Source organism: Gambusia affinis, linkage group LG21 (assembly GCF_019740435.1).
Source record: "Gambusia affinis linkage group LG21, SWU_Gaff_1.0, whole genome shotgun sequence".
Classification (NCBI taxonomy): domain Eukaryota; kingdom Metazoa; phylum Chordata; class Actinopteri; order Cyprinodontiformes; family Poeciliidae; genus Gambusia; species Gambusia affinis.
In genome coordinates, this window is record NC_057888.1 from 5,006,394 (window position 1) to 5,022,834 (window position 16,441).

General features: G+C 38.3%; 1 protein-coding gene across 10 annotated transcripts in view; it reads right to left on the reverse strand.

Moving 5' to 3' along the window:
• LOC122823939 (rho GTPase-activating protein 21-like) overlaps positions 1 to 16,441 on the reverse strand; it is a 107,046-nt gene that overhangs the window by 10,844 nt on the left and 79,761 nt on the right. For 4 of the 10 annotated variants that reach the window (XM_044104010.1, XM_044104009.1, XM_044104006.1 and 1 more), the window contains 12 exons: positions 16,094 to 16,172; positions 14,776 to 14,830; positions 11,855 to 11,878; positions 8,305 to 9,883; positions 5,439 to 5,582; positions 4,496 to 4,598; positions 4,035 to 4,071; positions 3,614 to 3,733; positions 2,187 to 2,486; positions 1,256 to 1,320; positions 1,016 to 1,164; positions 779 to 921 (listed from right to left, as the gene is read on the reverse strand). In XM_044104010.1, the coding sequence (XP_043959945.1) occupies positions 779 to 921; positions 1,016 to 1,164; positions 1,256 to 1,320; positions 2,187 to 2,486; positions 3,614 to 3,733; positions 4,035 to 4,071; positions 4,496 to 4,598; positions 5,439 to 5,582; positions 8,305 to 9,883; positions 11,855 to 11,878; positions 14,776 to 14,830; positions 16,094 to 16,172 (2,798 nt within the window). Of the gene's footprint in view, positions 1 to 778; positions 922 to 1,015; positions 1,165 to 1,255; positions 1,321 to 2,186; positions 2,487 to 3,613; positions 3,734 to 4,034; positions 4,072 to 4,495; positions 4,599 to 5,438; positions 5,583 to 8,304; positions 9,884 to 11,321; positions 11,785 to 11,854; positions 11,879 to 14,775; positions 14,831 to 16,093; positions 16,173 to 16,441 lie in introns of those variants that run through there. The other 6 variants (XM_044104011.1, XM_044104008.1, XM_044104007.1 and 3 more) reach the window with 4 other exon arrangements.

Genomic DNA, 16,441 nt, shown 5'->3' on the forward strand with positions numbered 1-16,441 from the left:
TAACTGATATGACTGCTTTTGGTGCTTAATAAACAAAAATACAGCACAACGGTCACTTTATTCAAACACATTTTATATATAAAGCCAGATTCTTACATTCATTTTATAAAAAGACAAATGACTGTTTTGTTCTCACTGTCTAATAACAAATCAGCTCCAAAGATGGATTGTTGGAAAGTTAGTTGGACGGATGTATGGATGGATGGAAAGTTAATTGGCTGAATGGAAAGGTGGATGGATTGACATAAGCAGATCTTGATCCTTAAAGGTGACCTGTATTATTCCTTCTTGAACAGACTGGGATCGGTTTATGGCCGATACAAAATATGTTCATTAATCAGATGTTGCTCTGCTCAGTTCTGCCTTTCAGAATGAGCTGGTTTAGGGCGTCTTGTCTCTGTAAGTCCAAATAAGCTGCTATTGGCCACGCCCCCCAACTCAACGTTTAAACTCTCAGTGAAAATGGCTCCAAACAGAAGCGCAGTTATCCAACCGTACATCGGCCATAAACCGGGTGACCAAACATTCCGGAAGCCCAGCTTTGGTTGCTAGGTGACGGGTGGAACTCTCTTGGGGTTGCTAGGTAACGGGGAAGTGCCTACTGATTTATGACGTTGCAAAGGCTCATTTTCCAAACACCAAAAAACATGAACTTACTTCCAGGAGCAGCTGGGTGTTTTTTTAAGTGCTTGAGGAACTTATTGAGGATGGAGAGTGAAGTATTTGTTGGTGCGTGTTCTAAAGAGCGTTTGGACCCGATTGAACAGATTGGCCTCACCTTGTTGGTCTGAGCTGGGGGACAGTCATCCAGTCTGACTCCAAATGTGACTCCAGGAGATGGCTTCTTCTCAAAAGGTTTCCTCATCAGCCCAGGGATGCCTTTCCTCCATGTCCCCTTGTCTTTGGGAGGGCTGGTGTCTTCTGCACACAGTGAGTAACATCAGCACATACTGAACCCTGACGCTTTTTTAGTCTGGCTAAATGGAAACTGTTACTTAAAGGGAAAGTTTCCCACCTTTGTGGCTGCCCTTCCTCTCCTGCTCTGGTTTGGGTGAGTGCAGACTCGTTGCTTTGGTCTCTCCTTTGCCTCCCAGCAGCGTCTGTCTGATGCTGAGCGACTGGCGCGACGCCCTGGGCGACGGCTCTGACTTACTGCCTGTCGGGCTGGAGGAAACGATCAAATAAATGATAAACTGAGATTTCAGATCAGATCGAAAGGCTCTAACCACTGAAGACGTCTCTGTTGTCTCCTCACCTCATCAAAGTGTTGTACTCCTTGATCCTCCGACTGATGAGGTCATGGCTGGTGAAAGCCGCGTCCTAAAAGAAAGAAAAGTAGAAAATAAGATGCAAATGTTTAGGACTGCAACTAATTTTTTGATACCGGAAGCAGTTTCTTTTTCTTGCTTTCTTTTCTAAAGAAAGAAATTACAAATGACAGAAAATATTTTCAAGAATGGCTTTTATTTTAATAATCCCTTCTGTGAGTTTTACAAATCAGGCCCAGGCTGTAAGAATTTTGTTTCTTTAAATTATTCATTCTGTTTAATTACGAGAATAAAGACGCAATTTTATCAGAATATCTTAAAATTAAGAGAAAAAGGTAGTTTTGATGAGAAAATATCTTGAATAACAAATTTTTTTTAGTTTCTGTATTAGAGTTCTTATAAAATTACTACTTCATTTTCCAAATGTTATGATGTTTTTCTGGTAATTTAAACATTTTATGCCTGTATTGCTGTATGTGACATCATGACTTTATTTTTGTTAATAAATAAATAAATACAAATAAAAATAAATAAAAAATCTCAGCCTGGCTCATATTTTCTCGTGAAATTTACCTGCATTCATCAAGCTCACTTAATTTCCATTTGGGATCAATAAAGTATTTTTGATTTGAATTGAAAGTACAAATAGAAACAAAAAAAAAAAAAACGCTTGCCAAACAAGATGGCGGCTTTGTGTGTCACTCTAAACTACGGAAACCCAAAAACTTGTTGATGGAAAATAAAAAAATCCAGATTTTCCAAAAACAAAACCTTCAAATTAAAAATCAATTGACTGAATTAAGTTCCTTCATAAGTGCATTCATTGTGTCACTTTAACATTTTTAGACGCAGATAGCCACACCAACTCAAGGCCAAACATGCAAACAATAATAATATTAGCAAAGGATGAAGATGAACCTCCTCATCCAGGTTGCTGCTGTCCTGTATGACTCGGATCCAGGCCAACATGTCCTCCCGGTCCTCCGCCTGGAACAGGTACTCGCAGTCCGACGTTGTCAGCCTCAGGACGTTTTTGCGCTTTGTGTCGCTGTAGGAGATGTCGATCAGACAGGCCTTGATGCTAATCTGCAGCGGCTCCTCTGTGGTCTGGCAGTTGGCGTGAGCCTGGCCCTCCTTCTTGTCTTTGTACAGGCAGAGATAGTGGCCTCTCAACACGGCGTACATCTGTTTCCACTGCCGGTTTCCTCCTCCGACACGCTGCAGAGGGAAAACACTGACTTCATAGTGTACCCAAAACAGCCGGCTGCTACTGTCAACATAACTACAGTAGGTCAGGTGTGTGTTTCCTGCAGGTTTCACCAACTCAGATAAAATACTTTTTAAGACCTCAAAAGACCTTAAAAGTCCTGACATAAAAACTTTAGGACCTTAAAAAGTCTTAAGAATTTTTTAAGGTCTTAAAAAGTCTCAAGAATGTGTTTAGGTCTTAAAAAGCCTTAAGATTTTTTAAGGTCTTAAAAAGTCCTAAGAATATTCTAAGGTCTTAAAAAGTCTTAAGAATATTTTAAGGTCTTACAAAGTCTTAATTTGTCATTTTTTAAAACCATTATGACCTGCATCTTGACAAATATATTAGGGCTACAACTAACAATTATTTTAGTAATCTGTCAACTATTCTGATGATTAACCAATTAATCAGATTCTACAGTTTTTTCCTTTAACCACATAAGTCTTTTTTAGACAATATCGAAGGCTTCTAGGTGCGCCTTATAGTGCGGAAAATACGGTAAATCTGAAAGAGGTGGAGCTAAAAGTGCCACTTGAGGAGTTTTGGCTAAAACACATTTACAACAGTGATTTAATCTTAAATGCACAATGTATACATTTTTGTACAATTTTGTGTAATTTCTAGTCTGAATATGTTATTTTCTTTCAGTAAATTGGGTTTTTTAAGTCTAAATACTCCACTTAAAGTTTAATCAATTACTAAATTAGGTGATGATGACTTTAACAATCGATTAATCATTTCAGACCTAATACATATATATTTCTTGTTTTTTTTTATATTTGTCAAAATTTGCACTTACACCTCATAGGTAGCTAGCAAGAGCATATTAGCAGATAGCTACCTCTATCCACACCCGTCTTGAATCACAAAACAGAATACATTTGTCTGCAGGTGACTCAAACTTTTGCCTGTCAGAAAAGTCCCATGAGAAACAAATCCAAACTAATTTAAGATCAGCGATTAATGTATTTAAAGCCATATAACTAAAAGAATATATTTTTTCAGTCATTATAAAGATTTTATTTCTGGGTATGTGAGCCTAATACTTTAAAAGGACTGCAGGGTCTGTGTTTTATTATGCAGGGAGAATACATACCTTTCCCTTATCTGCATGAAGCTGCTTCAGATGTAGCAAACCCTCCTTAGTGGCGTCGCAGAAGACTTCTGATGAGGAATCTCGTCTGGACCCAGAATCTTCTGATGATCTGTCTACAGCCTGAAATATAAAAAACACAATAAACTTTCAATAAATAAAATACTAACATATATATTCAAAATCTGACCAAGTTACGAAACATTTTATGAAAGAAAAACGATAACACATTAAATTTCCTATCAATTATTTACCTGGTGTTGACTATACAGCTGTCTGTGTTTTCCATAATAAATTCACATTCCAGTAGGAGAACATTAATCTTGTGGGTGTGAACTAAAAGGCTGATAAACTACAGAGGAAGACCTGCGGATAAGCGGGTCATGTAAGGACAGCCGGGACTGTCTCGCAACGGACAACTTACCTTCCTCAAACTTTTCAGTCCAGGAAGCAGAGACCTCCTGAGTGCAAGAGACGAAACAGGAAATTTTAGGAGACTTGAAAGAGCTGCTGCATTTTCAGTGGTTCGGAGTTCTGTTTGTTGAAGCTGTGTTGGTGGTTCAGACAAACATCAACGCCTCTCTAGAGTGCAAGTGAAACCTGAGCAAACAAACACTAAAATCCAGAGAGTTTGATTATATTTAAGGAGGCCAAAAAGGCTTGGTTACTGTTGCTGCTGGGAGATTTAAGAGCCAAACACAAATGAAAACAAGACAGTTGTTTTCATTTTACAACTAATTTTACAAACATATTTCAACTAGATCAATGTTTATCTTTAGCCACATGTGGATTCTGTGACTAAAGACATTTAAATCAAAGAAAAAAAACTTTTTATTAACCTATCATAAAAGTACAAGTGTAGGAATGGGGTTAAATTTAACTCACCCTCTGCTTTCCTCATGGTAGTTATCGATGCCTTCATCGTACGATTTGGACCGCTCAGATTTGGTACCAGAGTCTGACCCGATAACTGAGAGATGAAGAGAATCTATAAAAGAAATGGACACAAATATATTAAACATTCATTCCTTTGAAACAAGATATTTAAATTAGAGATGCAAGTTGAGTTGAACTAAAGTTGATTAATCTTATCGACTGGGGCCATTTTCTTAAAAACACAACATTTCTTTTGTATCAAGAGGGCTAATCGTCTAACATAAAGGTTTAAATTCCTCGTAATATGCTGAGTTTAAATAAAAAATAACATTACTTTGCCAGCAGTACTAAATACTGACTGAAAAAACAGACTTGTGACCTCGATCGCATTATTAAACTTAAGAGATTTTATGAAATATTACAAAACATAAATAACATATGTGAAGTACTTAATTTCTAATGAACTGAGAGATTTTTATATAAAAGTGGTGTGGTGAGGTATGAATATTAACCATTTAACTCATGACCGCTTTTCTGTCGTCACATCATCCTCGCCTTTTGGTTGAGAAATTGACGTTGCTCCGTCGTCAATTTCTATTAATGTGAAACTTAAGGACCTTATCGACTGTTTATATTTTAGAACAGAACCGCATGAAGTGAATTTTGAATCCCACAACGGACTCTGTCAGGACCGTTTCTCTTCCTCGTTCCGTTAAGCTCCGCCATCTTTGTTTCTGCCTGCGTATAAGAATGAAGACCGGCTCAGGTTAAGCAGGACCAGTGGCGCCCTCTGCTGGATGGTGGCCAAACTACAACACTAACAACAGGTCTAAGCGGACGTTATTGGTTAATCGATTGGAACTAATTTTAATCTAATACACCATTGATTGATAATTAATCATAAGTAGATTAATTTTTGCTTTCCTAATTTAAATTAATTTGTTGACATTACCTTGATCGTGTGAGAGATGGCGTCGAATGAGAGGAGAGGAAGACGTGGGGCTGGGTGGGATGGTGGTGATGAGGGGAGTTGAGATCACCCCGGACGCAAGAATGTGCGTGCTGTCCTGGTCGATGCTCGGGCTGGACGGTTCGTCTGAGGACACAAATCAGGGCCCAGAGGTTGAGAGAAAGGAGGCAAATTTCCCTCTTAAATCAGAAATCAGAACCAGAATCATGGGTTTGTAGTAGAAACAACATGAGGGAGTCAAACAGACAGAGGAATGTTTTGTGTATGAAAACAGAGGCTGGAAATGTGACTGAAGGATTAAAGAATGTTCTGGTTTAGTCAGTGGTTTCGATTCATAATCAGGATCTGGGATGGAAACTGAATTTACAAGTTTTAATGTTTTGCTTTGTATTTTTATTGGACTGGGAGCCAAAAACATCTGCAAATGTTAAACCTCAAGCCAAAACATCATGTTTTTTTTTTTGTCAGAGTTATTTATAGATAAAATGTGCGTTGCTTTAATTATACATGAATAACATGATTAATCAGCTGTTGAAGCATGTAGTACACAGCTTTAGCCGATATTTTACATCTACAAACACGCAGAGATTCAATAACCATTTCAACTATTTTCTCCTGAATTCAACAACCCTCAAAATATAAAATAACCCACTGAATCAAATATAAAAAAAACAAACATTAAATACATTTTTTAAAAATGTACATAAAAAATAACTTGCTAAAACTAACTTTAAAAAAAAAGGTATATAAAATATTATTAAAAGGTAATGTAAAAAAATAAAAACTTGTCAAATCTAAAATAAAAAATATATTGGTTAATTTAATATTAATTTTAATAACACTTAGGGATTAAAAATAAAAGCTTTAAAATTAGCAAAAAATATGCTGATTAATTTAACACTAATTCACCGTTGGGGGATCAGACTAAATATATAAGCTTTAAAAAGTAGCAAGAACACAAATATATAGTTCATTTTATATATATATATATATATATATATATATATATATATATATATATATATATATATATATATATTAATTTAAGAATAACATTTACCATTGACAATCATATTAAAAATAAAAGCTTTGAAAATTTACAAAATTGAGAAAAAAACCTGCAACTCAAAATGAATTGTCAAATTTAAAACATACATATAAATAAATCAAAATTCCAGAAACAGCTGATCAACCTAAAAGCAAATGTTTGATTTAAATTAAAAGCGCTAATATAAACTTTTAAGGTGGAAATGATCTGTTTTCTCACCTGAATAATTAACCAGATCAAACATTTCTCCTCTTCCTCACTTACATCTTTTTGATATCTGAACTCATGTTGATCTTGAGTTTATTTAAAATGGCCGTTTTCTGCTTTTCCCCCCTCCGTGTTTTTGTCCAGATTATTTTTCTCAGACTATTTGAACATTTCTCCTGTGTGGGATTTGATAATAAACTTGTAACTGACCTGACTGAAAAAAGAAAGTTTATGTTCTCACTGCGGAAAAACAAAGATTTATAATTTTATTAAAGTCTCATTTGTTCCTCTTCAAAGTTTCTGAAATCCAGGAGTTTAAATACCAGCACAAGGCTTAACTCTTCCCTTGAATAAAAACATTAACAGACGGCAATAAAACGCAGCGATAAGAGCCAGCACGGCAAAAACAAAACGAAGCAGTCAGCGTGACGTTTCTGCCCGATAAGCTGCCAGACGGCTTCACTTTTACATGAGCAGCCAGTCAGCGTTAAATCATCCTGTGTCATAAAGGCTGATATGAGCGGTCAGCAGGATAGCATGCCCGAAAAGCAAAGGAGGAAATAACCACACATGACAAATATGTCAGGAATGAACCATATCTGGGTCAGAGAGGCTGGGCGATCACAGTGATCAAATATCAATAACTTTACGCCAAATTAAGGAGCAAAACACACCAGTAAATATTCTGAGGATTTTTTTTTTTTGTTGATTTCTTGGTTCCCATGGCTGTAGAGTAAATATGAAACCAAAAGCAGGAAAACACCACAAACTGGAGCCAATAACTAGCCTGGATGATAAAAGGACTCCAACTGGAGCTCTTTGTTGTGTTTGGCAGCAAACTCTGACTTTATAAGAAGACTTTTTGTTATTCTGGGAGGGAAGTTTTTTTTTTATTTCTCCACTTTGTTAAGCAAATCTAGACGGGAGAGAAAAGAATGTCTCCGGTTTTCTTATCTACATTCAAACAAATTTCTCAGAAAATATGTAAAACAGCCATCACATGAGGATCACTTACTTAAAGGTCAATTTAAAATTTTCTCCAAAGTTTAGTGAAGTTTTCTATTAGTTTAATTAAATTCAGCTAAAAATACTTTATGTATCCCAAAAGAGAATGAACTTATATCTGAGCATTTAAAAAGTCCCTATTGATGGTGATGGATCTCCAGTAGCAGTCAGTGTAGCAACAAATCTGAAAAGGCCTCTGACTGAAGACAGCTGACTAACATGGATGGATGGATGGATGATGGATGGATGGATGGATGGATGGATGGATGGATGGATGGATGGATGGATGGATGGACAGATGATGAATGGATGGATGGATGGATGGATGATGGATGGATGGATGGATGGATGATGGATGGATGGATGGATGGATGATGGATGGATGATGGATGGATGGATGGATGGATGGATGGATGGATGGATGGATGGATGGATGGATGGATGGATGGATGGATGGATGGATGCCTGCACCTGAACATCCAATCAGAAGAACTGGTTTCTGATGAGTCGATTGGCTCGGCGCTGACAGAGCAGCGTCTCTAACAGGAAGTACATGTTGCAGTCGGACAGTTCTGGCTGCTGCCTCACCTATGAAGGGGATGGAGTCCAGGGAGTCATTCAGGTTGCTGGAGCCGGATTTGTGCCTCGTGTCTCCCAGCCTCCTGAGCAGCGTCTCGTTGGACGCCCAGCACATCGCTGCGTCCGCTGACCCCGCCTTCAATAGTGGCGGCGAATTTACTTCTCGCTGCCTGTCGTTGACGTAGGACGGAGGTCGGGCGCGGGCGCCTCCGGCGGTCTTGTCTCTTCGTAGGACGACGACGGTGGCATCGGGTCCTTCAACGCCCTCTGATAGACCGCCGTTAGTCCGCTCTGGCGTCTCCTTGACGACTGGTTTTTGGGCGACAGTGGCGGTTGAGGATATCGTGAGGACTTCGCTCTTCATCGGCCTGAGTGTGGGCAGTCTGGAGGCGGAGCCAGAGCAGGACGACGACCTGGCAGCTAATCTCGACTCGGACCGGTTCTCCGTCTTCAGGCTGTCGGCTCGGCCGCGGAGCTCCAGGTTCAGCGGGGAGAAACCCAGGTGGTTCCCCACGGCGTTGACTCTTTGGTCTCGGAGAGGCTCTGTGGTTTTAATGGCGGACGAGGTGGGTGAAAGGTCGCAGAGGGAGTTTTTGACGGGGAGGCGCGAAGGCCTCATTATGAGGCCGTCCGCTCTGACCGCTAGTGCAGAATCTGTTGTACCTTTCATAACATCAGGCGAGTTCGACAGCCACTGGTCCGGCTTTGGAGGAAGTAAACTCCTCCTGCTTGTTTCCTGTTTCTCCTCCATTTTGTGACTGATGTGGTCGCAGGACCTGGCTCGGGGTTTGGCGACCCGGGTGGCACCGGGGAACGGCAAAGCATCCTGAGAGGCGCTCCGAGGCCAGTAGCGGGAAGTCCTGTCTGGCGGGCCGCTCAGCCGCTCATGGGAGGTGCTGCGGAGCGGTGGCGACGAGGCCGGGTCCGCCCCACGCTCGTTGGAGGCGCTCCTGCGTCGGACCTGGGAGGGGGCGGCGGCCTTCGGGGCGTAGGCGGAGTTGGCAGCGGCTCTCAGGCTGTCCAGGCGCTCCTGGATGGTGCGGCAGCCGTACGTGTGCAGCCGCTTGGCGTCAATGTAGTCCTTGTAGGTGGTGTAGGTCCGCCAGTCGATGTTCTGATGGGGTGAGGTGGTCGGCGCCGGTGGCGACGGGGAGCAGTGGTTGGCGGTGGGGGAGGTGGTGGTGGAGAACGTGTCCGTTGACGTGGCGGCGAGCGGCGCTCGCACCAACGGCGAGAACGTCTCTGGGTACGGCGGACACCCTGTGGCGAGGGGTCTGGGTCGATCTGCTGGGGAGCGGAACCGGTTCTCCTCAGTCCGGTGGCTGGGTCCGGCCCGAGCCAGCCGGGACCCCCGGTCCACCGGATCGGCTGGAGTCCTGGTACCTTCGTTGCTGACGGACGGGACCTCGGGCCGGCAGCTGTTGTCTGTGGGGGCCGGTCGCCTGGCGGGCCCCGGGTCGGACAGCGGCGCCACGGCCGCCGCCTTCAGCTCGATCCGAGGGTAGCATATGGGAGGCGGCTCCGGGATGTTCTGGGCATTTCCGCTGTACGCCTCATTTCCTTTGAGGTATGCATCCTGGGAATACGCCTGCAAGAGATTATATGACAACATTTACAGAGCCCTGAAATAAAAACACCTAAATCCTCTGAACGTTTTCACATTTTCTCACTTTAGAAGAAAAAACCTTAGAGTACAAAGAGACAAAGTAGCTAAAAACTGTGAAGAAAGGAAGCAGTTAATCTGAAAAGTGTGGTGTACATTTGTCTCTTTTCCTCTTACATCCATTAAAGGTGACCTCTTATGCTTCCTTGAACAGCTTAGGGTGTGATTGTGGTCTATTCAAAACATTTTTGTTACATTTTTTACACAAAATGATTCTTACACAATGAGATTTTAATCTCCTTTCAGAATAAAAACTTTTTGACTTTTATCACTTTAAATCCAAATAAGGGTTTACACACGAAAATGGCTGCAAACACACGCACATTTATACAACCGTACATCTTTGAAAAGCGACAGTGGAGCCTCCTGCACAACCACCGACAATACAAAAACACAAGATTGTTCCAAGTTTTGTCATATAAAATAAGACAAAACTAACTTTTCGACAAGATATTGAGCTTGTTTTGACTCAGTTATTCCTTAATATTAGTTTTAAAAAAGAATGAGTTCTACTGGCAGATTATTTTACCTACATGGAAAAAATGTCTTATTTGAAGTGACATAATCTGCCGGTGGAACTAGAACTTAAAAAATAATTTAAGGAATTATTTACTTAAAACAAGCTCTTATATCTTGCTAAAATGTTACTTGTAAGTTAAATTAAATCGTACTGAGGTATTTGCACCAGAATCTCGACCAAAAATACTTTGTAAGATTTTGAGTTTTTGAAGTGCACAGACAGCCATATATACAACAAGTTCATATAATGAAATGGCGTAGTTAAAGTCCACAACTAAAAGCTAACTTGAGAATCTGGGCAAATAGATGTGGATAGCTGATGGAGTTTTACTACAACTGTCTAAAGCAGCTGGAAAGTGGTTTTAGAAAGTATTTGCTAAGTGGGGTTAAATATAAGTGCATGCCGCACCTTTCAGATTTTCTCCTTTAACGTCTTGTGACGACATCTTAATCCTTTTCCCTTCCTCTTACCAATTATGCACAACTGTAACACAAAATCCCAATAAAATAAAGAGAAAAAACATTGAAAATGTGAACAAGGTTCAAACGGTCCTGTAAAAAATAATCTGGAGTTGATCTGAAACCGTCGCCACTCCTCTTTAAATTCCTGGATAAATTTCCTGCTTTCTCCATCTCCATGTGCCTCTCTGTCCTCACAGATTCAGCTCGTTTCTAAAAAAACCCAAAAGTCTCTGTGAGCGCTGATGAGATTATCAGGGGAGGACAATCAATGCCTGGCTGACAGCTGGATGAAGCCAGAAAAGCAGCTAATAGTTTTAACGTTATTCACCCAAAATGATGGGATTAAATGGAAAAAACTGAGATTTCCTGCAGATATACCCACCTTCTGTACCGGAGAGCCCGGCCTGAAGCACAAGAAGCGAGCCCATCCGAGTTTCCTTTTTTTGTTTTTCCCAACCAGCGCTACTTCTGTTAGCATCGTTGATTTAACCTGAACTAAACCGCTAATTAACTCTTATAAATAAAAACCTCCAGTTTGTATCCAACGCTGACATATTTCCTCATCCTTTCAGCGCAGACGCTGATGAGAAAATGAAAGGCAAAGAGAGTAACTGGACTTTAATCAACAGCGCCGGCTCTACCTGTGGTGTCAGGTTACAGCTCCCTCTGGATCCTAACTCCTCCAGTTAAACACAAACCAATTTCCTGATTGTGGAAAGTACAGGGAGGGAATGTTTATGGTCTGCTGAAGGATAATGTCAGCACAACAAAAGAAAATCCAAGGGTGACCAACAAAGCTTCAACCAGAAACACAGATACTGGTGGAAAACACTGGGGGATTTCTACTGGTTCCACTTCCAGCAAGAGGTGGAGGAGGGGGGAGAGGTGCTAGCTTGGCAGGTTTTCCCTTCTTACCAGAGCAGTGATATCCCTGGAAAACTGCAGTCCGCAGGTTAGGTAAGCGGGAAAAGAGAGAAAGAAAGAGTTAGGAAAAAGGTCGACAGGTAAGTACACTGCAAAAACTCAAAATATGACCAAATATTTTAGGTTTAGCTTCTATTGCAAATTTATCCAAAAAATCCATAAAATGAGACAAAACTAACTTACAAGTAACTTTTAGCAACAATAGACATTTGATTAAAGACAATAATTTCTTAATATTGATGAAAAAGTGCTTAATATTTCACAAATCACGTAGGAAAAATGTTTCATTATCAATAAAATAATCAATCAGTGTAGCCCGCACTTTTTAAAAATATCAATATTAAGGATTTATTTACTTAGACAAGTAAATATATCTTTCTAAAAAGTCACTTGTAACTTAATTTAATCGTATTTTAAGTGTACTAAAATATTTGCTCTAGAAACTACACCAAAAATACTTCTTGGTTAGATTTTGTGTTTTTTTAGTGTATGAAGAGATGAGAAACAATGTTACAGATATAGAAGTGAGAAATTAGACTGAGGCTGATTCCAGTTTACTATTTTTAATTATTATTTATTTTAAAAAATAAAATAAATAATTCTAAAAATAGATTTATTTAAAGTAAATAATTTTTATTTAAAAAAAAAATATTATTTAGATAAATATAAAAAAATATTTTCAATTTAAATAACCCACATTTGAATAAGAAAAGCAGGTTTCACAAACTCAAATTTGAAACATTTTAAGAAATTCAGACATGAATCCCTTTGGAAATTTACAAATTATATCCGGCCAATGGCAGATGCAGAAAAGCTAGCAAGCTAGCTGTTAAGAACATGATAGCAGTTAGTTAGCGGTAGCCTCAACAGTCTCCAGTCAGAACGCAATAAAAATGTCAGAGTGTGACAGAAAAACTAAGTACGTAGAATATACGAGATTAAATAATTTACTTATTCTATTTATTATTATTTAAGACATTTTAAGGCCTTTGTTTATGAGAAATAAATGTAAGACTTTTTAAGGATGTGTGGACGTCCTGGTTAGGGTTAAATAAAATATTTTTGAATTTATTTCAGCTTGTTTCAGAGCCAAGGTTTTCTACTAATTTTGTGAATCAGTTGCCTTATTAGTCTGCATCCTTGAACCGGAAAGCAAAAACCGATTTTCTAGAGCCAAATGTGCTAAAACATTTCAACGCATATAAACATCCAGCAATATGCACTGCAAAAACACAAAATCTTAAGTACTTTTATCTAGTTTCACTACAAATAAGCAAACCTAGCTTACAAATAACTTTCCAGCAAGAAATACCAGTTTGTTTGAAGTTAATAATTCCTTAATATTGATGAAAACAAAACTAGTACCACTAGAAAATCATTTAATTTATAACAACACATTTTTTTTCATGTTATAAGTGAAATATTTTGCCAGTGGAAGTAGTACTTTTCAATTAATCTAAGGAATTATTTACTTTAAAAAGCTTTTATATCTTGCTGAAAGTTACTTGTAAGATAGTTTTGTCTTATTTCAAGTGTAATGAGATATTTGAGCTAGAAACTAGACAAAAAATACTTATTAAGATTTTGCACAGATACAGTGCGTAATCATGTGATGGAATGGTCTAGTTGAAGTCCAGAACTAAACATTGCACTACTCTGTGTTGGTCTGTCTCAAAAAATCCCAGTAACATAAACAGTAGCATTAGCACTGGAAAAAACAAACAAAAGAAATCTTACAAAGTATTTTGGTTAAGTTTCAAGTGGAAATATCTTAGTGCTGGTCTGCTTTATCGTCTGCGTGGCTCTGGACCTGGACTGGATTACGACACGGTTCTGATCGGTAGAACGGCGTGAAGCATGAAGTCTCGATCGGCTCCTGTTTTCACTGCGATACCACTGCATTCTGACTACTTCCACATCTTTAATCACACCCAGCTGGTTGTGATTCATGCTAACACTCATTCTCTCCAAGCTCTCTGAATCACTGCAGGGTTTAAATTTAAGACTTTTTAAGATCTCTTTTATGCCAGTTTGGATAAAATTTAAGATAAAAAAAACTCTAAATCTAGGTAAAAGAAGTAAGCCAGTGGCAAAAACGAACGTAGTCCATCCAACTTACCTATGATAGATGCAAAATAAGCTAGTTAGCAATGGAGACATTTGAGTGCGACTCAAACTTTTGCCTGACAGAAAAATCCCACAAAACAACACAGGATTGAAAATTCCTACCACAGCAAAATTTAAAATCTGTGATTAAGGTATTTAAGGCCAACTTACATAATAAAAAATAATGAAAAACATTTAAGGTCTTAATTTTAGATTAATAAATTTAAGACTTTTTAAGGATGCACTTAAAACCTGATTGTGTGTTAGGAAATCAAAATGTCTACCGCAGAAAGTTTTCTCAAAAGCGTCACACTTTATACATGCTGAAACTCAGCTTGAGTTCCAGCTCATAGCTAGCTCATTGCTAGGTAACGAGTTGGGCTTGGCTGGGGTTGCTAGGTGACGGTACAGCGCCTGAGGAATGTGACTTAACAGTTTTGAAGTTTCTGAAACGACCAGCCACTGGAAAATGGTTGGATGTTTATTTAATAATGATTAATTTAATTTGTAACGCACTTTTCAGTAACTTAAATCTCAAAGTGCTACTCAAATGTAATTACAGAGAATAACAATCAAGGCACAACATAAAAATATAACTCAATCAAAAGTGAGTAACTGTGAGACCCCAGTTGCTTCACTGAGGAAAACACAACAAACCATTTCATTTTCATCTCTGCTTGTTGCTCCAGTAAATGGGAACTAAATCCTTACTGATGGACTGTCGCTTAAACAGTTTTTATTTTAAAATATTGATTAAATCTGGACCAATGAGGTGAATTTGTAGTAATAACAGAACAGATGCATACCAGTTGCAAAATGTCTTCATCTTTAGGCATCACACAGAGCTCCAACGAGGCATCGCTGATGGATCAGAGAGGAAACGGATACAAAAATCACAAAAAAATTCACGTTTAAATCTCCAGTCTGCTGATTTTATAACCAACAAAAAGCTTTAAAGGTGTCAGCAAAGAATAAGCAGAAAGATTGGTGAAGCAAACTTATGTGTGGAGATTTTCTTTACAATTAAAATATGCATTTATCAACCAGATGTTGATGGATTGTTAAACATCAGTTTTTTATAATTTTACTGCCAGTTTGCTATTTTGTTCCTCCTTCCTCTTTGTAAAGAGGATTTTTTGTGAGAAAAGTGTTTTTTAAAAACACCTGTGTTGCAAAACACAACATGTGTTTCATGTAGAGCTGAAACGATTAATCAGATTAATCGTGATTAATCGATTATTGAAATAATTGTCAACTAATCTAGCCATCGATTAATCGTTAACTTGAGCATTCAGACTCAAAAAGGCCGCTTACTGAAAAAAGAACATATTCAGAGCAGTAATTAAGCCAAAACTGTACAAAAAAGATAGAAATTTTACATTTAAGATTAAAAAAATAATTATTAGAAAAAACTAGTGAATTATTTGTTTAATTATCTAATTAACTATTTATTTCTAATGTCTAAAAAGGCTTCAGTGGTTAAATAAAAAGTATGCAAAATGCGTCATTTTTATTTGATTAATCAATTAATCGATAACTAAAGTAACTGTTTGTTTACTTTAAGACTTAAGTCACTTTTAAAAGCCACTTTTTGTAATAAACTTTTTTAAACCTTAAAAAATATTTAAGTGGTTAATTTTAAAAAATGTAAAATGTGCCATTTTTATTTGATTAATTGTCTGAATAATTGACAGATTAATCAATTACTAAAATAATTAGTTCATTTTAAGCCTTATGTCACTTTAAAATGTCTTAAACCTTAAAGAAGGCTATAAGAGGAGGTTAATTTAAAAATCTGTAAAATATGCCATTTTTATTCAACTAATCATCAGACTGATTAATCGATTATTAAAATAACTGTAAGTTCATTCTAAGCCTTTACTTACTTTAAAAAGCCTTAAGCCATAAAAAAGGCTTAAGAAGTTAATTTGAAAAATTGTTAAACGTCCCATTTTTATTTGATTAATCGATTAATCGTGAGAATAATCAAAAGATAAATCGATTACTAAACTAATAGTTAGCTGCAGCTCTAGTTTCATACTTTCAAGATGTTTGGGGATTTTTTTGGCTTGTAAAAATGAGGAAAGGTTAAAATCAAGGCGCCGCATGGTTTTGCAGTCCTACCTGTTCTGGATCAGGGCTATGACCTGGGAGTAAGTTTTCCCAATGATGCTTTCTCCGTTCACTTTCACAAGCCGATCCCCTGGAAGGAATTAAGGGAATAATTTAGAGAACCTGCTACTAAGGGATCAGAAAAACCCTTCACATAATTACTGAGCAGAGAGACCATCCAGCACAAACATACATTACCTCTGCTCAGATCTAACAGGAACAATGTGTCTTTATTTGACAGTAGATTCAGGGTTTCTGAAGATGGCCATCTCCAACAGGAAGCGAGGCGAGGTGAGTTTGGGGGATAAACCGGATAAATGTGGGAAAACACTCCCTTCTCCCGGGAGGGCAGATAGATAA